Below are 26,987 nucleotides of genomic sequence, written 5' to 3'. Positions count from 1 at the left end.
CAGATACTTCTTGTCTTCCATGTGCTAATCCTTGTGATAAGCATCGAGTTCCCTCTTCCTCCCTTCCCTTGACATCATCTCTCACTCTATAACACAAGCAGGTGGCCCTTCCCCCAAGGTCAGCAACTAACACTTCTCCGTGGGTCTGTGGTCTTAGTTCCTCCTGTCTTCCCCAGCCGATGGTCCCCTTGGTCACCCCCTATCCCTCATCTTCCATCTTTCCCTGCTGACTGGCTCCTTCCCGAATGCCTTCAAACATGCCCACCTCTTCCATGCTTCCCCCGAAACCTTCATGAGCCCTTCAAAGCTATCTTTTCTCCCTTTCTCAGACAAACTCCTTGAAAAAGCTGTCTACCTTTGTGGTCTCCTCTTCCTCTTCCTTCCTTCCCCTCCTCTCTTTTCCCCTCCCCCTTGCTTCTCCCTCAACACTCTCTGCAGGAAACCTCATCAATTCTCCTGAATTTAACTATCATTTCTATTCAGACAATAATAATAATAATAATAATAATAATAATAATAATAATAATAAGTATAACTAACATTTATAAAGCACTTGCTATTTGCCAGGCACTGTGCTAAATTAGCACTTTACAATTTTGTCATTCACTCCCCCCAACAGCGCTGGCAGGCAGGTGTTATTATTATCCCCATTCTACAGATGACACACACACAAACATAGGTGTGTTATACATCCATATTTGTGGGTGTGTAGTGCCTTTCTCGCCTCTGAGCTTCAGTCCCACATCATTACTCCTGATTACACGTCCAGGAGAAATCTTAAATTCAGCGTGACCAACCACCCCAAACAGAACCCACAGTCTTCCCCCCAAGCCTCCCCTATTTCTGTCGAAGGCCCCTCATCCTTCAGGTCTCCCAGATTCACCCCCTCGATGTCATCCTGGATGCCTCGCCCTCTCCCTCACTCGCACACCCAGCCAGCTGCCCGTCTTGCTGTTTTTGCCTTTAGAAGGTCTCAGATCTCTGACGCCTTCTCTCCACTCACACCAAGCTGCCGTCTCAGCTCAAGGCTTCATCACTTGTCAACTACGTGGCCAGGGTGGCCTCTTCACTGGTTTCCCTGTATCAAGTCTTCTGCCACCCAGTCCATCCTAGATCCTGACAAACTAATCTTCCTTTCATGAAGATCTGATCCTGTGACTCCCCGAATCAATTCGCTCCTGCCTTCCTAGTTAGTGCCTCTAGGATAAACACCAAGGCATCATGCTGGGCATTTCATGATATTCCCAGAGCTTAATATGGTACCTGGCCCATAAATGCTTGTTGATTGACCAATAAAATATGAACTCCTCTGTTTAGTTTTTAAAGCCCAGCACAGCCTGTTCCTCACCTACCTTACCAGCCTCCACGGGCGTGACTCCCCCTCCTGAGCTCTGGGCCCACGGGCTTCTCTCTGCTAACTCACAGAGGACATCTCCCACCTTTGTGCCTTTTCAGTGGTCATCCTCACATTCCTAAAATGCCTCCCTCATTACCTCCACCTCATCAAGTCCCTCTCTCCCTTCAAATCTCACCTCTGTATGAGGGGAGGCCAGAATGGGAACGTGACCTACGACTCCACAGAAAAATGTAAACACCTCGAGTAAACGTAAACAGCAAAAGAGGCTCCAACTATCCAATAGGAAAACTTGCAGGTGACCCTGGGCCATCCCAGCCCTCTGCCTTCTTTGTTCCATTTCTTTGTAATACCCTACCTGGCCTAGGGGTGGTGTGAGGATCCACGCTGCTACTTTGTCCTGCTGCTGCCCAGTGCGACTGGCCTCTTGTGAGTAAACTGCCTTAAAAACCCAATTAACCTAATTAACCCTAATAAAATCTATTAATAACTAAGCTGGTATGAGCCCCTCTTTCTTTGTTTGCCACCTGATGATTGGCATAATTGGGGCAGGACAGTCTGCCCCCTTACAACCTTCTATATGACTCACTCCAATTCCTAGGGTCTTCCCTCGCAAGTCACCTTGTATTTCATAACCCCTACATATGGATCTGTGTTTGCTCACTTTATGCTGCCTCTGTTACGCGCACCTGTTGTCCCTGTTAGTGTGCAGGGACTGTCTCACTCTCAGTCCCCGTGTCCCCAGTGCCTAGCACAGTGCCTGGTACGTGGCAGGCCCTTAATAAATGCTTGTTGGCTGACGGAGAGATAATTACACCAGGGTTTCTGTCCTCGGGGAGCTCCCCAAGCACGACAGTGAGTAGGTAAATGTGGCCCCTGATCAACAGAACACAAGTTAGATCACGGCTATGACTATGCCTATAAAAGTCTGAGAGATGAAGGAAAAATCAAACGAACTGCCCAGGAGGCTAACGGGCCGGGAGCAGCCAAAAGAATCAGATGATGTTTAAAAATAGTCCCTCGCACTTGGCATGGCTCTCTTGGCACTTCACGGTCACCCTTTAAATTTAGCTTTTACTCTCATCTTCACCTCAGCTGTACGTGAATGAGGAAAGGACAGGAAGGACCAGGGCTCAGCTCTGCAGGGAAGAAATGAGTCACAACAGATGGGCTGGCCAAGGTGACACATGGTCAAGTACAATCTTATGCCACAAACATTTGCCTTGCACTATTCATCCACCTGGGGCAGCGAGCTGGCCCCGTGAATGGAGCACCAGGCCTAGACTCAAGAAAACCCGAGTTCAAATATGGCCCCAGATACTAGTTGTATGACCCTGGACAAATCACTTAGTCCTGTTTGCTTCTCTTTCCTCATCTGTAAAATGAGCCGGAGAAGGCAACAGCAAACCACTCCAGTATCTCTGCCAAGAAAACCCCAAATGGGGTCACTGAAAAATGACTGAACGACAAATTCATTTATTTAATCAACACGCATATAGCAAGCCCCTACTCTACGCAGCCTGGGGAAGGCACAAGACTTTCTTCTGGAATTCTACGCAGGGCAAGGCTATGGTTCTGTTGCCTAGACCTACAAAAGCAGGATTCATATTGTTTCTAACCTAAGACCACTTCGTGCCCACTGAATGTCTGTGGCACTACCCCTACGATGCTTGAAGAAGGACTTGATCAAACCCATGGAACTTAGCGGCAGAACCCAAGACAGCACGGACCCAAACGATACAAGACCGTGGAGTTCTCGCTAGAATTGCAGAGTTCCTAGCTGCAACACAAAGTTATAAGGGTGGAAGGAGGAGATAAGAAGAGACTCCTGTGGAAAAGAACTGACAACAAGGCGTAGACACCAAAGATGAGAATAACTGCAAAAGTGTAAGTGAGGACTCGAGGAAAAAGAAAAGCCTGGCTGCAGGGTCAATAAGAATGCCCAGAGGAAATGAAGCAAGACTGAGACACAGTCTTATAAATGACATGAGAATAATAGAGGAAAGAACCAGAAAGGAAATGAAAATGTTTCCAAAAAGTGTGGAAAATGAGCAGATTAATGAATCCTCTGCTAGTTGACAGGCTAGGGAATTGTTCAGAAAATTTAATCAGAAAGATTATCTATGGTAGAATTCTAACTTCACCCAGGAGAAGGCCAAAATACAAATACAGTCCACATGATTCCCATTCTTCACTCACGGCAGTCAGAAGGAACTTCACCAGAGCACACAGAAAAGACACAAAAGCCAGGAACCACTGCAAATGCACTAAGCACTTTTACATGCTGGGCTTCCTCCCCCCTATTTCTGAGGCTGAGTCCATCTGCAGAACTCCTCCTCCTTCCTGACCCTCTAATCTGGGAAAGGCCTCCTTCAGCTTCATGTGGGCAACGTGCCTTCTGCTGGCTGCCATGGCGGGTACTCACACGTCTCAATCCACTAAGCGAGGCAAAAAGACAACCATCTGTGGATCCTTTCTTTGACTTTGTGACTGGCAGAGTTCTTTCCTCCAAGATGAGCATTCCGAAAACTAACCTGTGGATAACACTGCTGCTAGAAAGTACATAACACCACTCTAAGAACTCAGCGTTTTCTCAAGGGCGGATGTCTAATTTAGAAGCATTTCTATTCATAAATTATACACTCTGTATCATATGATACTGGGCAAACCTTAAACTTTTCCCATCTATTAGCGGGCTTGGCTTGTTATGGAGGTAGCTATAGCCAGGCTAAGACTGTGGCATCTCCAGACTTGGAGAACTGCATTCCTAGTTAAATGGTTTCCTGTGTGACAAATCACATGGAAATATACCTACAGGATCCGCACATACATACACATGTATACACACATGTACACACACACATACACAATGCATACACACACAGATGTGCACACATCCCTGTGTAGGGTCCCTGATGCCCAATGCCATCCCTCACCACGGTGTGGTGACCCTGGATTCTTAAAGCCTTCCCCAGAGAAGCTTGGCCCTTGGCTCCCTGCACAGTAACAGACCCTTTGGAGCTGTCTGAGGACCAGCCTAGTTGAATTTAGAGAGGTATCTGAACCAGACGACAAACATTTTAGCCACCACAGCTTCTGAAGACCCACGTACCAGGCTATGGAAGGGTTTGAGCTCTATGCGGGCAGAAGCATGAGTGAAACACAGATCTTCTGAACTACTGAAGCATGAAAACATATCTCATCTGCACACATGCACTCTCTCTGCCACGCCTCCCCAGTTGCTTACTTTGTGTTTTTATTTCAGAGACGAGAGCTGGCTCGCTGGACCACCGACCATCTCTTCTCCTGGTGCTCCCTGACCCGAGCCCACGGGAACATTCCTGCGTGTTGCTCAGGACCGATAGGATTGCCATCTCGTTCCACATCTGCAGAGAGGGATACTTACCGATCAACACTTGGCCACTCTTCATGGCTGGGCCTCCTGGGACTAAGCCGTGCACTATGAGTTTCGCTCTGTCGGCGCCTTCGGCTCTTCTCCTCCATTTAGACTGGTGAATGATTCCCAGCAACACTTCCAGAAGCTTGAGATGCTCTTTCGCTTTTACGGCCGTTGCGTTTTTGGGGTTTACAAAGACAGACACGTCCTTGTACCGCTGCTGAAGGATGACGCCCATTTTCTGCGTGGGCTGATGCTTTAGGATTGATACTGGTCCGTGGCTGTTTTTTTTATTGTAACGCTTTGGCAAAAGTCTTCGGCTTTTCAAAATTTTGGAAAACTTCTTGAGTCTGGGTTCATATTTTCTTCCTTCTCTGAGATAATCCTCATCAAAGATGACTTCATTTTCACTGAACCTGACATGGTTCACAGCTGGCGTTTCTGGGAGGAGACTTTCTTCTTCACTGTCACTCAGCTCTAGATAAAATAGCTCCCCGTATTTCTGCACACTGTCCGACCATTCAGCCTCAAGGTCGCTGTGAAAAAGAAGAAAAGATTAGGCCCAGAGAGCAGCCAAGAACAAGGCAAGCAACTTTTCCAGGTTTTGTCTCACAATCTTTAAGATTCCACTGTCCCCCAGAATTCTAATTTATTAGAATTAAAGTTTCGTGTGGAACCAGAGAGGGAGAGAAACCACTCCCTTCTAGGATGTCAAGTGGCCTTTTTCAGTGTCTTAGTATTCAGCCATTTCACTGAACCAGAGATGAATAAGCATCTCAGGAAGACTTAAGTTCAAATCCTGCCTCAGACACTTACTAGTTGTAGGACCCTAGGCAAGTCACTTAACTTGTCTGCCTCAGTTTCCTCAGCTGCAAAATGGGGATAATAACAACACAGGGTCGTTTGGAGAATCAAATGAGATAATATTTGTAAAGCTCTTAGCACAGTGCCTAGCACACAGTAGGTGCTATTTAAATAGCTATAAATTAGCTATATTAAATTATATATAAATGCTATTTCCTTCTTTCCTCCTTTCATCCCGATCTATATCTTAGCACTGGACCCAGATAGGAGCTCTGGAGGAGAGAGTGAGGCTGGGACTTTGCACAGGCCTCCCTCACTTATATCCAATTCACTTGCAAGTCATGGCACCGTCTTCCTGATGTCCTGGTCCTCTCTGAGAACGAAGGACAAAGAACAACACTCCCCCCAGAAGTAAGGAGGTCTCTTCCTCTGGACGTCAAAAACTCATTTGGGTCCACACCTCCCTTACCCTACTCAGCAGCACTCTCAGTCTGACTGGATGCTTGTTCGAGGCCGTGACCCATCGGTGGTTGGACCCTACGACCATCGAGGAATGACTCATGTCCACGAGGTGACCAGGTGATGCAGCGGCCCTGGGATCAGGAGACCTGAGCCAGAGTCCTGTCTCAGCCTCCGTTTCCTCATCTACCTAACTGGGTGGCTTGTGAGGATCCAATGAGCACATAATGCGCTTTTCGAGCCTTAAAAAAGCATCCCATCATGTAAATCCTCTCGGAACCCTGCTTTCCTCATCCCTAAAACGTGGTGGTTGAACTGGACGCCTTCCAACGTCCCTTCCAACTTTCAATCTATGGTTCCGTGAGCCGGTTTGCATTCAGAAAAACAAGACCTCTAATTTGTTAGACAACTCTCGTAGATGATGGTAGGAAGACAGTAAACCACACGTTTCCTAATTCATCATGTGAATCAAAATATCTTTCTGAGAAGTGAAGCAATGAAAAACCATAACTTCTAGAAATACAGGAAGAAAATCACGATTTTATAGCATCAATTTAAGATGAAATCAATTTACCCGAAGCACAATTTACAAGCCGCTTTCCCTTTAATAAAAACTCGATATAGTAAAATCATCCAGGCAGAATCCTCTCAGAAACATGAGCAATAATAGGAGGGCACATAATGGTGTAATTTGTATTCTGATCATTCAACCAGGCAGAAAATATAGCTACTTTCTGCATCAGCCATTAGCAATTCTACTCAAGCCTGAACAGAAAAGTCAGAATTTTTCTTTAAAACTCTGTTAAAGAAATGAGAGAAAGTAGCAGCTGAGCTGTATTTGCCAACCACAGACTGGCGCAGCCGTCAAGAGACCAGTTTTTTTCGATGCAGTCAGAATGCTAAATTCCAACCTTCCAAGGCCAAAGAGTCCTTCTGTTTCCCCTTGTCATCATCAACAAATCTTCAGCCACAGATTCTCAGTGGGAGGAGGGGAGGCCCAGTGACGACGTCAGGCTAGCCCACACCCGACCACAATCAGCACCTGGACAAGAATTCCTCCAGCCTGGAGTGGGACCCCTTCAGGAAGGCAAACCCACTCCCCGCCACAGGGAGCTCAGCCTTGGGACAGCTCTCATTGTGAAATTTTCTTTATATCAAGCCTAAATTCGCTGCTCTGCAGCTTCTACTCATTTGTCATAGTTCTGCCCTCCTGGGCCAGGCAAAACAAACCTAACCCTTCTTCTCCCTGACAGCCTGAAGACCGATATCCTACCCTCCCAACACTTCTCTTTCCCAGGCTGGCTCGACCAGTCCTCATACAGCACAATCTTGAGGCCATTCACCACATGGACACACTTCCGTTTATCAATGTCCTCCCAAAATCCAGAGCCCAGAACCAAACACGATATTCTAAGGTAGCTAGCATTTATATAGTGAGGCAAGGTTTGCAAAGCGCTTTACAAATATTATCTCATTGTATTCTTGAAACAACCCCGGGAGGGAGGTGCGGTTCTCATCCCCATTTTGCAGATGAGGAAACTGAGGCTGATAGCAGTTAAGTTGGCTTGCCCAGAGTCACACAGTTAGTAAGTGTGTAAGGCTGGGTTTGAACTCAGGTCTTTCTGATTCCAAGTGCAGTGCTGTGTTATCCACTGAGTCAGCTAGATTTGATCCGATCATAACAGAACACACCAGGACTAGCCCCTCCCTGGTCTAAAACACTTGCGTGTTTTGCTTGACTACACATGTTGACAATAGGGGTGTTATTTTTTCTTGTTTTCTCAATGTAGGGGGAAAGCAGGGGGAGGGAGAGAAGGATCTTTGTTTGAATATAAAATAAAATTCCATTTAAAAATTACAGAAAATTAAAGAGCCACAGGAAGATGGTGACGTATAGCAACAAAGAAAGACTTCTGTGAACGTCCACAGTGTACCTGAAGTCATCCCTCAAGGGCTGAGACTCTCCCTCTCCAAACATGCCCCCCTCAGTGAACCCCCAGCATGATCATTCAAACCCCTTCTCTGTCCCCATCCCCACCCCGATTTACCTGTCCCGTACTCCCATCCCCTTTAACCCAAACCCCTCCCAACTGGTGAGCACCCCCCCAACCCCACCCCAGTTTCTTGGTTTGTGCCACCACAGATTTCTTTCCATAAACATTTCTGTACATCCTTGCTTAGAGTCTGTTTTGCTTAGGACTAATCCCTTCCTTACTCTGTCCTCCTTTTTATTCTCCCCACTCTCTCCTATTTTCCTGCTGAGTGAAACATATTTCTGTATCCAACCACACGTATTTTCCCCTCTAGACTAGCCCGGAGGAGAGTGAGGTCCTTGTACCCACACATTTCTCGTATACTTGGATTGTGTGAGATGACTTCTCCCATCCTATTCTACCCTTTCCTCTCTTCCTCTAAGATGATCAAAATGTAACAAGCCCCCTCCTCGGCCACCTGTCTCATTAGATTTCCTCTATGACCTTGATGATGACTGAGTTCTGAGGGGACACGCAAATCAGCCCTGCACGTTAGAATATAACAGTTATCCTGGGGTATCCTTAAGGGCAGGCTTCCCTTTGTTCTGGGATTCCTGCCCCGGTTAGTCCACCAGAGGCTTTGGTCCGAGCTGGAGGCTGGCACTGAAGATGCTTGGGATCTGAACCACACAACTGTTGCTTGGTTGTGTATTTTCTTCCTTCTCACTGCACAGCCCAAGACCCTGGACCACTGCCCTGAGACACAGGGCCCCTCCTCGGGTGGGATTTGTGACCTGAAACTGGGGAGCGAGCCACAGAAGGGCCAGTCTACGTTGATGCTTTTTGATCTAAGCTGGAAACATGATTCTCTGTGATTTTTTTCTTTGACAAGAGTGGCCCTTCTTCTGGCCAACGTCAAATCTCTCCATATGCCTTCAATCCTATCTCCTATTTTCTTCGGCTGATTTTCCCCTCAATCGTGCCCCTCCCCCATCTTCTATCTTTCTCTCTCTATTAGTTCCTTCTCCATTGCTCTCAAATGGTCCCAAGTCAGTTCTACCCTTAAAAAATGCCTTCACTAAGCCCACCATCCCCTCAAGTTGTGGTCCTCTATCTTCCCTTTCTCAGTCAAAATCCTAGCTGTCTACAATTCTTTTCTCTCCTTCTCTTTTCACTCACTCCAAAATCTTTGAATTCTGGTTTCCAGTTCTTTTGAAACTGCTCTCTCCAGAGTCAGTCTCTGATAGCTGTAAGAATCTCTCTCTTTTTAAGACTTATTATACTTTTATGGAATAAGACAAGCATCTCCATAACACAGTATAACAGAAAAAGATGGATTGCACGTGAAACTACAAATCTATTACATACAACTTGCTATTTCTTTTAAATATATAGAAATATATAGTTAATTATTATATAATTATATAATTAATATATTAAATATAAATAAAATATAAAGTTTTCATGTAAATTTCTTTCCCCCCTTTTTTTCTTCCCTCCTATTCTGCTCTAGATATGGCTACCATCAGACACATCACTGTACATATGTGTGTGTGTATGTATACATACACACACACACATATATATATATATATATATATATATATATATACATATCTGTAAAATTATTCTACACATACTTCTAACTATCACTTCTTTCTCTGGATGCAGATAGCATCTTTTTTTATCTGTCCTTTATTTTTAGTTTGTGTATTTTATAATAGACAAAATAAATTATTTACCCAAAGTCATTCTTGAAACTATTGCTGTTACCGTATACAATGTTCTCTTGGTTCTGCTCATTTCACTCTTTACCATATGTATAAATATATATATATATATATATATATATGTATATATATATGCATGTATATATACACACACACAGAGACACATGTATATGTCTTTCCATGCCTTTCTAAGATCATTGAGCTCAATAATAATCTCTTAATGACCAAATCCAATGCTCTTTCTCTCAGTTCCCATCCTTCCTGAACTCCATGCTGACCCGCTCCTCCTGGATACTCTTGCTTCTCTGGGTTTCTCAGGCCCCCTTCTCTCCTCGTTCTCCTACCTGTCTGACCACTCCCACCTTTTGTGTCCCCTTAGCTGGCTTCCAATCCATAGTAAGCTCATAGTCAGGGGTGGCCCTGTCCTTGCCGTACCACTAAAACTGAAAAGGATGCCCAGAGCTGACCATAAATGTCCCAGGAAGATTCTGCTTACCCAACACATTTTTATCGGGCTAGCAATTTCGTGACGCATAGCTATTTTTAAACAGTAGTTTTCTACTGCTCATGATTTTACTTATTTTCTTTTTATGTAAAAAAGCCTATTCTCTCATAACCAGAGAGACTCTGCCTGTTGGCTCTCTGTGTAAATGAAGATATATTCCTGATAGAATTATCTGTGCCTCCCAAGAGTTCCTTGCTTCATGGCACAGTCCCAAGAAGCTTCCCTTACAAAACCCCCTACTGTGGATACGATCCAAGGGTCTGTCCTAGGCCCACTTCTCTCGGTGACCCTGTCAGTTCTCTAAGTTTTAATTAGTATGTAGACGACTCAGATTCACATATCCATCCTAAGTCTGAGCTCCAGGCCCATTTTATCAACCGCCTACAGGACATTTCCAAATGGATGTCCCCAAAGCATCTCAAACTCAACATGGACAAAACCGATCCTCCTTTCTTCCCCTCTATCAACATCTCTGCTTCCATGGGAGCCATGCTACTTTTCTAGGCTCTCAGATCCACAACTTCGGTATCACCTCAACTTCTCACTCCAATCAGTCGCCATATCTAGGAATCTCCACCTTCACAACGCTTGTGCCAACTGACCCCCTTCTCTCTACTCATACAGCCCACGTCTTAGTTCAGGCGCTCACCGGCTCTCACGTAGACAGCTGCAACGGTCTGCCTGTCCCAGGTCTCTTCCACCCCCCAATCCATGTTCCATGCTGTCAACGTGACTTTACATGAGTGAAAATCTGACTATGTCAATAAGCTCGAGTGGTTCCCCATTGCCTCGAACATAAACTATAACTCCCTGTTTGTTTTTAAAGCCCTGTAGAACCTGATCTTAATCTAGCTTTCCAGCCTCATTATACATCATTTCCCTTAGTGAATAACACAACCAGACTGGACTTCTCTGTATTATGTACACAGAGCAGTTCATCTCTCATCTCCAGGCCTTTGCACCGGCTGTCCCTGCTACCTGGAATGCACTTCCTCCTCACCTCCCACCTCCCAGTATGTTCCACTTTCTTCATGACAAAGCCTTTCCTCATCCCCCCTTCTACAACTGCCCTCCATCTCTACCTCATGTCCACACTGTATGTATTTATTTTGCACATACTTATATATGTATATGTTGTCTCCCCTGATGGATTAGAGGCTCCCTGAAAGCAGGAATTGTTTCATTTTTGTGTCTTTGTATCCCTTAGTGCCTAGCATATTGACTGGCATGCAATAGGTGCTTAATAATTGCTTGCTAATTGATTGACTGCCTGACACCCTCTTTTTCACTCATGCATTTCCCTGCTGACATCCCTTATTGTAGGTGTTAAAATCCGGTGAATTATTTCCCTCAGATCACAAACCTTGTCCACCGTGCCTTCAGCTTTGACGTCGGCCTTTTCCGCTCCCTGGGTGCCAGGCAGAGCGCTGGACTTAGAGTCAGAAAAACCGAGTTTGAATCCTGTCTCAGACATTAGATTTGTGGACATGGGCAAGATGCTTAATTCTTAGGGGCAGTTAGGTGGTGCAGTGGATACAGCACCGGCCCTGGATTCAGGAGGACATGAGTTCAAATCTGGCCTCAGTCACATAACACTTACTAGCTGTGTGACCCTAGGCAAGTCACTTAACCCCATTGCTTCACTCCCCCTCAAAAAAAGGAGATGCTTAATCCTTCTCAGCTTTGGTTTCTTCAATTATGAAATGGGGATAATTATAGCCCCTACCTCACAAGGTTGCTCTGAGGATCAAAGGTGATGCTTGCTTTGCAAACCTTACAACAGTATGTAAATGTCAGGATTTATTGTTATTGTTGTTACACGCTGGGTTAGTTTGTTATTGTATAAATCTGGCACAGATATTTAGCGATCTAGCCATCACGTGCCTGCCTACCCTTCAAAAGCTCTGAGAACTGATCGTAGTATCAACAGACTCAGTCCTCTGAGCTTTAATCCAGATGTCACTAACGACACACTGACGCACTCTTAAAAGTGAAGGGGAAGGCTGATTCGTCCACTCTTCCACTTAGTTTGCAATAAAGAAACCAAACCATGCCTTGATTTGGACCTTTAAGAAGTGGGAGAGTCCAGTGATGTTATTGGGCAGTCACCGTCCACATTTCATGGGCCTGATTAAAATGCAGAAGAGTCAACTGGTGGAGCAGACTAGAAAGGCCAGAAACCAAATCCATCAGCATGGTCATCCAGGGCTTTGGCAAACCAAAGCACCTCAATTCCTGGAGGCGAAAGTCCTTTGTTGATAGGAACTGCTGATAAAACCAGAAAGCAGTCGGGTAGAGAGTAGACTTAGGCCCTGTACCTTTCACTGTGAGGACCAGGGGAAGAACTTTTATCCAAACAAGGATGGAGGAAATCAGAAGAGACAGAAAGACAGTTCTGACTGCATAAAATCGGAAATGGTTTGCATGATAAAATCAAGGACTAAACGAGAAGTGAAATGGTAGAGGGGAAACAACATTTTTACTAGTTATCACCAAGAAAAGCCTGATGTTCAACATAATGGGAATTCACACAAATTCAGGACATCAAGAACCATTCCCCAACAGATAAGTAATCAAAGGATATGAATAGTTTTCAAAAGGAGAATTTCAAACTATAAATGACTACATGAGAACCCATTCCCAATCACTGACAGGAAGAGAAATATATTTGCACAGTTAAAACTCAGGTTTCATGTTGCACCCTGCCAACTGGCAGTGATGAAAAAGAAGAGAAAAGGATGTTCTAACAAATTCTAGAGACATGCCTATCTCCTGGGATGCAGACAGTTCCAGTGTCCTGAGAAATCTGGGCAAGGTGTCAGAGCTGGACTCCCTCTGTCCAAAAATCTAGTAAGCCACAATGTAAGGCCACTTAGGTGAGGCTGCAAATGACAGTAATTGGAATTTCTGGGCCGCAGTGACAACTGGCATGGTGATAAAAACAGGGCAGGGGCAAGTTCAATGGCCAGGTATCACCTGCTCCCTTATGCTTTTTTTCCTAGAGGTGAGGGTTTTAAAAGGTCTCAGTGTGGTACAATGGGCCAGAGGACCTGGGTTCAAATACTGCTTTTATTACTTATTCCCTATACACCCACTGGCAAGTGCCCTAGCTTCTACAAGCCTCAGACTCCCCATCTGTAAAATGGGGGTTTTGGACAAGAGGCGGATCTTCTGAAGACCTTTGGTCCTAAAGCCATTAGAAGACATGACAGCCAGAAACCAAAGCCCCAATTTTCAATTGTTTCAATTGTTAATTTCAAAATTAAAATGATTGTCAAATCAACTACTACAAAATTTAAAATAATTTCATATTCAAGTCAATGCAACAAGGATTTAGTAAATGCCTTTTTTATGTAAGTGGTCAGAATACAAAAGCCCCAAACCAATCAGTGCATGAAAAAGAGCCAGAAAAAGTGCATGATCTCAAGGAGAAGTGGTTTAAACAGGCCCTGTGATTTCACTGGTAAAAGGACTCAGTAAGGACACTCACATTGCCAATACAGATCTACAATTCATCAACTTAGAGAAATGCCTGGAACCATGGGAGGGTAAGGGACTTGGCCAGGGTCACACTGGACCAATAAGTCAGCAGTAGGATTTGAATCCAGGTCCTCCTGACCCTGGGGCTAATATGAAACTGCCCATCCCTTACAAGTATGTCCAGCCATGGCCTGAGGACTTTCAAGCAGGGGAACTCACTACCTTCCTGGGCAGTCCACTCCACTCTGGGGCCACTCTAATTGTCTGGAAGCTTTTCCTGACTTCAGGACTAACCTGGCCTCTGTGGAACTTCACCCTCTGCTCGTGGTTCTGCCCTCTGGGACCCACAGAAGTGAGTCTAATTCCTTCTCCACCATACGGCAGCCCTTCAAATAACTGAAGATACTAGCATGCCCTCTTCACTAGGCTGACCATTCCCAGTCCCTTGACGGCCAACAGGGCCTTCCCCATCCTGGCTGCCCTCCTCTGGGCACTTTTCAATTGATCAATCATGGCCTCCAGGAATGAAGAGGAAGCTCTGACCTGGGCAGACAATGGGGCCATTACCTCCCACTCCTGGAAGCTGTGCCCCATTTAATGCAGCCCAAATCTGCATGTTTTGGGTGACACATCACCCTACCAATTTACTGAGCAAGCAGACCATTAACTCCACCCCCAATCTCTCTCAGAACAATCGTTGTCTTTATCCACCCCTCCCCTTCTTGTATCTAGGAAGTTACCCTGATGTCCTCCCCAGAAAGACTTCGCGTTTATCTATTGAAAGCGGTGGGGTGACAAGCCATGGAGACTGGGCTGTGGAGAGATCTCCTGCTCAGTATGGGCCGCACTAAATTCTCTTGAGACCTTAAAATTCCCTTTTCTGTGAAAGTCTTGCCTTTCCAATCACTCATCACATGATACTGTTTGCAGTGTTGTCCACAATAGCTTCCTTACCTCCCTCCTACAAGATTGTGAGCACCATTAAGCTTCGTCTCCCCCTCCCCAAGCCCCTGGCACCCTGCTCCACACACAGCAGGGCCTTGTTGGGTGAGTCACGGAATGCTGCACGTCACCGCTGACTCCGTGACATTGACATTCTATTTATGTAAATGACAGGGGATGCCTCCCACTGGATGGAGCTCCCCGGGGGCGGGGACTGAAGGTCACGGGGTCCCTTCCAGGTCCAAATCTAGACCCTGCGCTGGAAACTTAGGGTAGAGCTAGGGAGCCGCGCACATGCGCACTTAGTCAATGCATGCAGGGCAGCAATCGCGGATTAAGAAATTACTGAAATTTAAGTCCTTGCAATTCCAGGGGAGGGGTCGGCTGTCAGGGCCCACTACGGTGAACATGATCGCATCTCGAGGGAGGCATACAAGGTGGAACGACGCCGGCTTGGGGGGGGGTGGAGGATCTGAGTTCGAACGCTGACCCTCCCCTCCCTGCATGAGCTTGGGGAGTCATCTCACTCTGGACCTCAGTATGCTCAGATGTAAAATGGGCTCGATGTGAGCTCCTCCCCCTCCCAGACCACCCACGGCCGAGGCTGGCTGAACGGCCGCCCGAGAAGCACTCGGAAGGTGCTGCTCCCCCCAGTCCCGCCCCCATCACGTGGTCCTCCTCAGGGCGCGCAGCGGACGCACAGAAACGACCGTCTTCGCGACTCTTACTCATCGTCGCTGCCGCTGCCGGAGAAGTACGACGAGCCTCGGCTCCCGCCGTCGCCGCTCTCCCCGCTCTCGGCTTCCTCCACCTCCGGCGGGGCGGGAGCGCCCCCTACCCGGGCCGCGGCCGCCCCATCCTCCGTACTCCCCGCGGGCAACGGCGCGGCCTGCCCGTGCAGCCCGTCAGGACGGGCCGCGGAGGTGCTCCCGCCCGACATTTCTGGGAACCCAGGCCGAGAACGGGCTGAGGGCGGGGCCCCGGGCCACGTGGGCACAGCCAGCTGTTTCTATTGGCTGCTGTGAGGTCGCCTAGGAGACGGCGAAGCTTCCAGGTTCTGGAGGGAAAGAGGGGAGAGGAGAGAGGGCTGGAGGGAAGGGAGGAGGGGGAGGGGGAAGGTAGACGGGGACAAGGAGAGGGGGAGAGGAGGGAGAGGAAGAGAAGGGAGTAGGGGAAGGAGGCAATGTGATGCAGTTGAAGAGGCACAGTTGGAAGTCAGGAGAGATCTAGATTCATTTTCTGACTCTGCTACTTAAAACCCGTGTGACCTTGGGCAAGTCCCTTTACCTGGCAGTGCCTCACTTTCCTCATCTGTAAAATGAGGGGTTTGGACTAGAAGGGGAAAACCAAGAAAGGGTAGCCCCTTCGGAGGGACACCGGGGATGGTGCTCCTTTCTCCCCCCGCCCTCTGCCCTTTGTCTCCCCGACGTTCTTAGCACATTCTGAGAAAGAACGGGGCTTCGGACAAGTGACCGGCCAGTTTGGGCTTGAAAGTGCCCTCCGAGACCATCTAGTCTGATCCGGAGCTTATGGTCCACGAGTGCCAGTGCTCCTGGATGCCTGAGCTGCAGAGAGCAGGCTAGCATGGTGGGGTAGTAGAACAGACAGTGGACAGTCATCTTCATCATCAAGGATAACTGCTCACATTTCTATGTCACTTTACCATTTACAAAGTGCTGGCTTTCCTTACAGGCACCTTATGACGTAGTCAGAAGTTCCTGGACTTGCCCCTTCAGCTCGGCAGTCATTTATTGAGTGCTTACTGTGTGCTAGGTGAGTGGTGTACAAAGACAGAACAGTCCCTGCTTTCAAAGAGCTTCTGTCTTATTGGGGAGACAGAGAGGTAACATGTACTCGCACATGCATAGGAATACAATAGGCACCAAGTAAACAGACTTCTCAGCTGCTAGGTCACCTGTTAGCTGTTTGACCGTGGGCCTGCTGTTCACAGCCTAGGACCATAGGATTTGCACGGTAGAGGGTGTTTGTTAGTCCGGATGTTAGGGAGAGGTTACAGTCTCTCCTGTGGAGATTGCTCTGTTTCCAATCTGTCCTCTTGACTTTTCCCTCCCAAACCCAGGAGTGGGATCATAGTGGGGTACCCCGGGGGGCCCCCTTCCCTTGACTTGCACTCTCACAAGGCAGGTTCCTCAGAGGATGATTGTGCCAGGTTCAAGATACACCTAGGATTACAGTTCCCACCCAGTGGGTTTACGTCTCAATGATCATCCAGTTAGGATGAAACAAAGGCATTTCCTGGAATAGCAGAGTAAGATTTATGATAATTTAGGGCACACGTCCACACAAGTATACACACTACCCAAGTACAGATCGAATGCACGAGCACACGTAGGGAATGTTGTCTCTCCTGCTTTCCCTGTACTGCCCCTCCGCTGGGCCCTTCCTCTGCTGGCCATGTGGCCCTAGGGGTTGGCTTTGGTCTGCACCATCTCCAGCCTCCGGCTCAGCAGAAGGCCTTGCCTGGGACACTGCTGGGAGCTTTCCGAATGAATTAGAACCCTTACCCTTGGACAAATAGGAAGCTCTAAGGCCTGCCTTCCCTGAGCCCCAGATCAGGTGCCTAGGAGGCTAGAAAGGGTGGGGCTCAGGCAAGTCACTTGACCCCATTGCCTAGCCAAAAAAAAAAAAAAGAGACAGCCCAAGAGCTCAGTCCTTCCTCTATTGCTGATTCCAGAAGAGTTGATTAACTCTTCAATTGACTCAAGGGTCCATTTCTCAGTTTTAAAAGTCTCAATCTTTGCTGTTCACCCAAGTCAATGAATAGACAAAGAAAGACATACTATCAAAGCAGTCGGCACCCAGTAGCCAGTCCATTGTCTCCGACAAGCATCAGATCATAGATTTTGACCTGGAGGGGGGCTCAAAGGCCATGGAGCCCAACCCTCTCATTTTACAGATGAGTAAACTGAGGCCCAGGGAATTTGTGACCTACCCAAGTCACACAGGTAGTGAGAGTCATAATTTGAACAAAAGTCCCTTGACTCCAAAGCCGCCTCCTTTTAGTGGAAGACTTTCTCAGTGATTACATTCAAAGAGTTCCCCCTCCTCATCCTGAGCTCGTGGGCTGATTAAACTAACTCTTCCACGTGAAGACCTCCCCAAATTCAATAAACTCAGAATTTCTCTCCAGTGTTCTCTGATGTACAGTGAGGAGACATTTGTCACAGAAGGCTTTCCTGTACTCATCACATTCAAAGGATTTCTTTCCAATGTGAGATAAGTGATAACCTCATGCTGAAAATTTCTATACATTCATTATACTCAAAGGGTTTTTCTATGGAGTGAATGATTTGATGTGCATTAAGTTTATACCTCCACCTAAAAGGCTTTGCTCCATTTATTACACTCAAATCCTCAGCCTCATGTCCTGATTTTTCATATACGAGTGACCATTCGAAGACTAATATCCTGTAATTTCATAAAGTGGATTGTGGGGATTATTTTGATGGGTGGTTAGGGGAGCTGATCAACGTCACACCAACAGGGTCATATATTTAGAGCTACACGTGACTTCAGTGGTTCTCATGAATAATCCCCTTATTTTACAGATGAGGAAGTTGAGGTAGAGAGGTGAGGTGAGAGCTGGTGTTCAAATGCAAATTGCCTTCATTTTCAAGGCTTTTTGCTCGCAACCTCACAAGGTTGTTGTGAGGATCAAATAAGACACTATTTTAAAATCCTTAGTATAGTACCTGGCATATGGTAAGTGCTATTTTTTTTTTGTTTAGTCATTTTCAGTTGTGTCTGATTCTTCATGGCCCCTTTTGGGGTTTTCTTGGCAAAGGTACTGGAGTGGTTTGCCATTTCCTTCTCTAGCTCCTTTGATAGATGAGGAAACTGAGGCAAATGGGGCTAAGTGACTTGCCCAGGGTCACACAGCTAGTAAGTGTCTGAGGCTGGATTTGACCTCAGATGCTCCTGACTGGAGGCCTGGTGCTCTATCCACTGTACCACTTAGTTGCCCTGGGTGCTATATAAAGGTTAACTATTGATGATGATGGTGATGATGATGATGATGTAGGTGTTTACACTGCTCAGAAGGAAAGAAACGATTAACTGGAAAAAAAAATCTAATATCTCTCCCAGAATAGAATGAACTGCCTCAGGGAAGAGTGAGTCACTACGGGATGGCCATTAATTAGGGAGGTTTTCAGTGGGTAAGGACTGGACTAAATGGTCTTTTCAATTCCCCAGAGCTCTGGGACTCTCTTCCCACTCTCCCATTTTACAGATTAGAAAAACAAGGCCCAGAAGAGAGAAGTGACTTGGCCTGGATTCAGAGTCTCTAACTGTCGTACTACGGAATAATAACTGGCTGCAGTCCTGTCCAGATTCCTCAGGTGAGTAGAATCAGGGGTTCTTAGTCTTTTGGGTGCCATGGGCCCCTTTGGCAGTCCAGGGAAGCCTATGGACCCCTTCTCAGAACTGTGTTTTTAAATTCATAAAATACATAAGATCATACAAAGGAAACAGCCTAATTAGATTCAAATACAATTAACGATATTTAAAAAGTTAAAACCCCAGGTTAAGAACTCCTGGATTAGATGATACCTAAGGACCCTTTCAGCTCTTGACTTCTAAGATTCAGTCATTGACTCTGTTTTCTTTTTCTGTTCAGGCATCCCAAGGTGGCAGCCTCTTCGTCCTCATCCCTTCCACTCTGCTTCAAGGTCTTTGAACAAAGAGTTGAAGGGCCTGACCCTCTAGCTGAATAAACACCTCACCTAACCCTGTGTGACCCTCAGTTTTCTCATCTGCAAAATGGGAAGAATAATAAATGCACTGGTTAATCTCTGAGGCTTGCATCAAGGAGGAAGGTGCTTTGTAGATGTCAGAGTGCTATAGATATGTGAATGAAAATGAGGTGCCCTGTCGTATTCCAGCTGCAAAGAATTCACTCCATGTGGGTCAGGGAAAGCTGCTCTTTATAGCCCTGGTAGGAGGTGGGAGTTTGAGCATCACTCAGAAACCCCGCGTGCGGCCAGCACAGCTTGCTGGGTGTTGGCGACAGACAGTTCTATCCACAGATGTACACGCTGCCGGCACTTGAAAAGGGCAGTCCAGTTTTATGTGTATTTTGCTTCTAAAATAGACACTTCAAAACGGCTTGCTAAGAGCAGACTGATCTCTCCCAGAGGGAGTTTTAAATCATAGTGGATAAAATAGTGAAGAAACAGCCTCCTTCTTCCCCTGTCAATCAATAAACATTTATTAAGCACCTGCTACGTGCCAGATGCTGTTCCAGGCACTGGGGAGAGAAGCACAAAGTAGTAACAATAGCTAATATTTATAGAGTGCTTACTGTGTGCCAGGCACTGTGCGAAGTACTTTACAGCCTTGGGACTTGTGATTGCTGTTACTAATGGAGGAGGTGCTAGCAGCTGGTGGGGATCAGGAAAGATGGCAATGCAGGAAGAATTGACTTTAGACTAATTCTAAGAATCAAAGGTGAGGAGGGAGTGCAACCCAGACATGGCGGGCAGCCTGGGCAAAGTCCCAGAGACAGGAATGTCTTCTCAGGGACAGCAAATGGGTCTGTGTGGCTGGCTTGTAGAGTATCTGTGCGGTTAGACTGGGAAGGCTTTAAATGCCTAGCCGGGGAGTCTTCATTTAGTCCTGGAGGCAAACACATGTAGCACCCCCTCTGGACTCCTCCTCCAAGTGGCACTGGGGAGTTTAGCCTTTCCCTTTGGCCACTCTTCCTGAGTCAAGGCTGGATCTTTTCATTAAGAGACCTCACTCTAACTTATGGTGACCATCTACTACATTCATCTCTCTAGGCTAGGCCCTACCTAGGTGATGGTCGTTTGCCCAATAATTACCAGATAAGTCTAAGGTTCAGAGTTCTCTAATTTTTTTTAAACTCTAAGGTTTTCCTGTTGATTTTTGCAAATAAGGTCATAGAGAAAAGGTAGAGAAGCAATTTCTGCCCTGGAGACAAGTTCATTGCCTCTGCTGGTCTTTACATATGCTTTGCCTCTGCTCTTCATTAAACCTAATCCTTTCTCTGTTGAGAACAATATCCTAGGAACCATCCTTGAACCTTAATAGGCCTAGGGCACTAATGCTCAAACCACTGACATAGCTTCCTGATGGTCTAAGTACAAGAGCCAGAAGAAGAGGGTCAGGGGTTCTTCTCCCAGGTTTCTGACTGTCAGACCCAGCGTGGCCAACACAGAGGCGACAAAGGGCTCCGACTGAATTGATGCTGTGTTCTTGCTGACAATCCTTTCCATGTTCTAGCTAACTGTACTCCCTTTTGTTAAGTATTAGGTGGTCTGTGTGTCTGTTTCATTCCAACTCACACTAGAAGCACCGGATGGGCCTAAATCAGGCCTGTCACATGACACGTGTCCTTGATCTCATCCCCTCTTGTGTCCGCCATGAGCTGGCACCAGGAGTCATTCCTTTCCCCTTATGTACCTTCAGTCTCTCCCTTTTTGCTGGCTTCTTCCCATCTGCTTAAAAACCTTTTCTTTCTTTCTTTCTTTCTTTCTTTCTTTCTTTCTTTCTTTCTTTCTTTCTTTCTTTCTTCCTTCCTTCCTTCCTTCCTTCCTTCCTTCCTTCCTTCCTTCCTTCCTTCCTTCCTTCCTTCCTTCCTTCCTTTCTTTCTTTCTTTCTTTCTTTCTTTCTTTCTTTCTTTCTTTCTTTCTTTCTTTCTTTCTCCCTTTCTCCTTTCTTTCTCCTTTCTCCCTTCCTCCCTTCCTTCCTCCCTTCCTTCCTTCCTTCCTTCCTTCCTTCCTTCCTTCCTTCCTTCCTTCCTTCTATTTATTTATCCATTCGCTCATGTTCATATTTATTTACTTAGCTTTTTAGCTATTTGTTCACCCATCCCCAATCCTCAAAAGGCCTTCCCTTGACCTTTCTGAGATGCCTAAGCCATTGGTCCATCTTTCTTGTCCCCTTCACTGCTAATCTTTTCGAAAAAGTTGTCTATACCCCCGGCTCCACTGCTTATCTCTTCACAATGTCCTCAGTCCTTTGCAATCTGATTTTAGTCCTCATTTCTTGCTTTACAGAAATTGACCTCTAAGTTGCGAGATCATAGATTTAGAAATGGAGGGTAATTTAGAGACCTAGGCTAGGAGACTGCTTGACACTTTCATTGGTGACTTAGGGGGCATGCTTTTGGCCCAGATGAGGAAACTGACACCCATCCTGTAAAGATCAACTCAAAGGATATTTCCTCCCCTAACCCTTCCCTGATGATTTCTGGTCAATAATGATCTTCTCCACATAGCAGTCTGCACACAGCACTTTGTTTTACTGTTCTCTGATGCTAAGAGCAATACAGTACAGTGCACTACAAAATAATACATGATTTCTGTATTTGTATTATATCCTTCTGCTCATCTTATGAGTTCCAGGAGGGCAGGGTCTAGCTATTTTATAAACTTTTGATTTCCCACAGTACCTAGCACAGTAATCTACACAAAATACATACTTAATAAATGTTTGTGAATGAATGCATGAATGAACATAAAATACGAAAGAAAGGATGAAGAGGTGAAACAGAAATCTGTACTGGTCCACTGCTAAAATCTGGCTTAATGTTAGTCTTTGGCTACTTGGAAGATCTTTCATAATTAAAAGAAATCATGATTAGTTATAGTACCTCTAGACTATTACTAGGGAGCTAATGTCTTTTTTCTTTTATTCATTCTTTCTTTTTCTTTCCTCTCTCCTTCCATTTCTTTTTCTTTCGTTCTTTCTCTTCTCTCCCTCCTTCCTCCTTTCTTTCTTGCTTTCCTTCTTTCTTCCCTCCCCTTCCCCCTCTTTCTTTTCATTTATCTATCCATTCATTCATTTTCATATTTATTTACTTAACTTTTTAGCCATTTGTTCATTCATTCATTCGCATATTTATTAACTGATAATCTATTTATTTATTAAATCAGTTCTCTTCCACTGCTTCATGGTGGTATGGAGGTGACCTTGGGGTCACAAGGGTTGTAAGCTCTGACTCTGCCAATCTGGAAAGACTTCAAGCATGAGCTTACTTTTGAACTTTATGTCTCTTGTGGCCTATAACAACTACCAACAAAAAAGAAGACTGAGAATAGAGGATCTCACTTCTTGCAAGTTTGGAGGGCAAGGGGAATTTTGTAGTCACCTACAGAGGATGCAGCATGTTTGTCTTTTTTCCATGGCTTGTTGTTCAGACCACTTGGCTTAGAAGAGTAGGTAAACAGAAGTTTTCTTCCCCTCTCCAGGTTATCAGGCAGGCTTAAGTGTTCCTTTAAAATTGGAAGAATGGCTTTGAGGTAGTAAAAGAGAGAAAAGGGTTTTGAAGATATTGAGGGTACAATATAACAAGAAACAGAAAGAGAAGAAAAGACATTGGACACAGGGAGTTATATCATGGATAGGGAGTTATTCTGGTAGAGGAACATGCTGGGTGCTGTGAAGAGGATCAAGTTGCTTATGTTCCAAGGAAGGAAGATGTGAACCCCAAGAGTGGCTGGCAGAAGAGAGATTGTTCAGTATGGGTCAGAGGAGAGGAGATGAGTAGTGGTGCTTTCTGTCTACCTGCTGTCAATCAACCATTAACATTAGAGAGGTCTGCTGTCTTTCCAGAGTATGAATCTAGGTGAGTTAGAGAAACTCCCGAGACTAATCAAATCTGATGTGTACTGCCCACTTCAGGGGACTCACATGGGTTCAAATGGCACCTCAAGAAGAACTCTGCATGGTACTGGATTCCATCCATGGGGAAATGGCTGAGCAAATTGTGGCATGCGAATGTAATGGGATATTGTTGCACTATAAGAAATGATGGAAAAAAAAAGAAATGATGGAGACGATTTCAGAGAAAGCTCAGAAGACTTGTATGAAATGATGCAGAATGAAGTGAGCAGAACCATGACAATAAAGTGTATTATAACAACACCATAAAACATCTTTGAAAGACTTAAGAACTCTGACTGATGTAGTGGCCAACCGTGATTCCAGAGTACTAATGATGAAGCATACTGTCCACCTCTAGAAAGAGAAGTGACGGGTTCAAGATGCAGAGTAAGCCATATGTTTTTGGACGTGGCAAATAAGGGAATTCATTTGGCTTGACCATGTTTATTTGTTATGAGGGTTTTTTTAATCATCTGGGGAAAGTGGAGTTGGGAGAGAGAAAATACATACTTAGTAATTGAAAAAAAAGTTCAAAAGGGTGCTAGATTTGCAACCAGAGGGCCTGAGTTCAGATCCTATGACACTATTTGTATGACTTTGGGTGTGTTCCTTAAAAATAGTGGTAAGTGCCTCTTTTATATCTATCATTTGAAGACAAAGACATTCTTGATTACTCTCCTCTGAATGTTCTCTTATTGACATCCTTTCTAAAATGTGTGATCTTGGACGAGTCACCCAAACTCTCTGGGTCTCAGTTTGCTCATCTATAAAATAAGGGGGTTGAATAGGGTAACCATAACTATATATGCTATTTATAACCATAATAGCTAAGTTATTCAAGACCTCCTTTGTAACAGCAAATGTTTCAAGTACTTCTTCCCTCTGCTAAAAGAATCTTTGGAGAAAATTTTTTAGAAATTAGAAATTTAATAAAAGTACATAACAAAGATATTCCCTTCTTGTATATCACAGTCATACTCATTTTCTATCCCCCTTCTGTTAATCTGGGCAGTTTATATTTTTTTAAATATTCATCTGATTCACTTAGATTGTCAGCTGTACTGTCATATAATTGGGCAGAATAACTCCTAATAATTGCTCTAATTTCATATTCAAGGTTGTGCATTCACTCTTTTTGTTTTTGATCTGAGGCCACGTGCAGTCGTCCTGATCTAAATCTTGCCAAGATGGCTCCAGAGAAGCCAGATGGTTCCAGAGGGGAGAGTGAGGCTGGTGACTTTGTACAGCCCTGCCTCACTTAAATCCAACTTACTTGCAAGTATAGACATCACCTTCCTGATGTCATTGGTCCTCTTCAAGAACGAAGGACAAACAACAACAATTCTATCACCCTTAAAGCAAGGAATAACACATGAAGAGTTTCTTATAAGACCTAGTCCTTTATATCAGATGTTTCCATCCATTATGTTAAATTTCCTGGAATTAACCATTTCCACTGTTAGTTTGCTAAGTGATGGAAAAGGCCTTATTTGACCTTCTAACACAAATGTGTCTTGAAAAAAAAAACTTCACAAGAAATTATTTTTTAATTTGTTTTTCATTATGAAGAATTAGCTAATAAGGCTTCCTACTACATGTATAATGTTCAAGCTAGCTATATCTTAATATTTATGAGTCCTTAAAAAGAAGGAAAAATAAAAATGTATTTAAATACTTTAAATAAAAAATATATTTTCTCTTTTGTTTTTCTTTAAAGATTATTCACCTCTGTACAGTTAGCAAGTAGAAAAGGGTCTAAAAGATTTATACCGAGCAAGGCTCATCTTCCATTTTCCACAACATAAGAAGTCTCTACCTCTTCTTCAGAGGCCCAGAAATGTGCTCATCGGAACTGACTGAAACCTAAGTTCCTTACTTCCATGGATTACAATCTAAGTTAGGCAAACAATACAATTCTGACATAAAATACACCAGATAAGCATAATTAAGTATTTATTATCTTTAGCAAGTCCAAAGAGTCTTTCCCTGGTAGTAAGAGAGACTACCAATAGTAAATTAGTGAGACCAGGGTCACCAGAGGTAATTTTCATTTTGTAATAAAGAAGAATATAAAATGCATATTATTAAGGTCTCTCAGGATCTAATTAATATGACTTTAGACACTTATTAGCTATGTGACCCTGGGCAACTCACTTAGCCCTGTTTGCCTTAGTTTCTTCATCAGTAAAATGAGCTGGAGAAGGAAATGGCAAACCACACCAGTATTTGCCAAGAACACCCTAAATGGGGTCATGAAATGGGGACAGGACTGAAAAATGACTGAACAAAAAAGGATTGGTCTTATCCCATGACATTTTTTAAAAATTGGGATTAAGAAGAACAATGTAGTAATCATTTCCTTCCAATTTTCAGAATGCTCTCTGTAATTATTTATTTAAAAAAAAGGTCTGTAATGAATACCTCACTTATTTAGCAGTTTTAACTTTCTGAAATACAGCAGACAGCCCGGAAATATTTAAAAAGGCTTTTGAACAGCCAAAGATATGGACAGGACAACAAAGCTAGGATATGTTACTCAAATCAGATCCCCTCAGGCCCTCATTTGAGAATCTAATTTACTCTCATATACACAATACTAAAAAACTTCCTTATCTGGTTAACCAGTCCATAGTCACTAAGAAGAAGCAAATTAGAAGGGGAAAACGCTTTTAAAAATCTCTTTAAAAAGAGAGATTTATATATATATTTTTTTTCTTTTACATTTCCTAAATTTTCCCCTGTATTCTCCTCCTCCCTAGCCAAAGAATCATTCTTTACCACAAATACATTTTTTTTTGTTAACTTCTTATTAGCTAATTGGGCACATTACTAGTCTCTCTGACCTTTAGTTTCCTTATCTATAAAACGGGGGTAATTACCCCTACCCCACGGGCTTGCTTCCTACACATAGGATGGGGAATTGGCAAATACTGCACCAATGTGCTCTAGCCTGCTCACCTGATGTCTTTCTCCAGGTGCAAGAGGTTAACGAAGCTGCTTCCAGGAGATTGGTGGAAGTATCTTAGAGAGACTTTGGAGTAGGTGTAGACATTCTGTAACTGGTTTCAGTCTGCTAACCATACAGTGAATGGTAACCTCTTTGACTGACTATGGTTGAAGAACCAAGATTGATCTGGAGGCCACAAGCTTTTGAGTGTCTAAAGTTCAGGCTGTCCACGAGCCTGGGGAATCCAGGTGAGTGAGTTAATGCTGATTTTTGCAGCCAACCCAGCACGCATGACCCAAGGAGTAAGAACAGATCTTCAGAATGCAGTTCAGTGGTAGCTGTGAATCATCTGGTAATAATGTTTTTGGACATGAACTTGATGGGATCAAAGCTATAAAGAAACTAAGCTCACACTTAGCTTGGGGTGTTGGGGGGAAATGTTCATACTTCTGTTCTCATTACATCTTCAAGGTAACTATCCCTTCATAAAAGCAGATTGATTTTAATTGATGAAATTAATTAATTAATTGAATGGAAATGAGATGCTAGTCATTGATGGCTAACAGTAGGAAGGCATCTGGAATGGTCATGCTACCCAACCCCTTAGGAGCACCCCTAGCCCCTTGAAGGAGAAATACAGGCACTGGTTGTAGGGTGGTGAGCCCAGGGCATGCTTGCCACACACACCTCACAAGGTTGTTATGAGGATTAAATAAGGTAATGTAAATGAGATGGTGCTTTGCAGAT

At 44.7% G+C, this 26,987-nt stretch overlaps 1 protein-coding gene and 1 long non-coding RNA gene across 3 annotated transcripts in view; one reads left to right on the top strand and one right to left on the bottom strand.

Moving 5' to 3' along the window:
• The window catches only part of INTU (inturned planar cell polarity protein), a 74,001-nt gene extending 58,417 nt beyond the window's left edge, over positions 1–15,584 (bottom strand). For both annotated transcript variants that reach the window (XM_020988570.2, XM_020988571.2), the window contains exons 1-2: positions 15,373–15,584; positions 4,761–5,287 (exon numbers count right to left, since the gene is read on the bottom strand). In XM_020988570.2, the coding sequence (XP_020844229.1) occupies positions 4,761–5,287; positions 15,373–15,584 (739 nt within the window). The remainder of the gene's footprint in view (positions 1–4,760; positions 5,288–15,372) is intronic.
• A 16-nt stretch (positions 15,585–15,600) lies between these two features.
• On the top strand, positions 15,601–24,981 carry LOC110209839 (uncharacterized). The gene is made up of 5 exons (XR_002324936.2): positions 15,601–15,698; positions 16,337–16,417; positions 18,860–19,005; positions 19,284–23,680; positions 24,445–24,981. It is a non-coding gene; the product is annotated as an uncharacterized LOC110209839 (long non-coding RNA).
• The last annotated feature ends 2,006 nt before the right edge of the window (positions 24,982–26,987 follow it).

Source organism: Phascolarctos cinereus, unplaced genomic scaffold, assembly GCF_003287225.1.
Source record: "Phascolarctos cinereus isolate Bilbo 61053 unplaced genomic scaffold, phaCin_HiC Scaffold_9;HRSCAF=440, whole genome shotgun sequence".
In the NCBI taxonomy this organism is placed as follows: Eukaryota; Metazoa; Chordata; class Mammalia; order Diprotodontia; family Phascolarctidae; genus Phascolarctos; species Phascolarctos cinereus.
The sequence above is the reverse complement of the archived record's forward strand: the minus strand, read 5'-3'. Positions and strand labels throughout refer to the sequence as shown.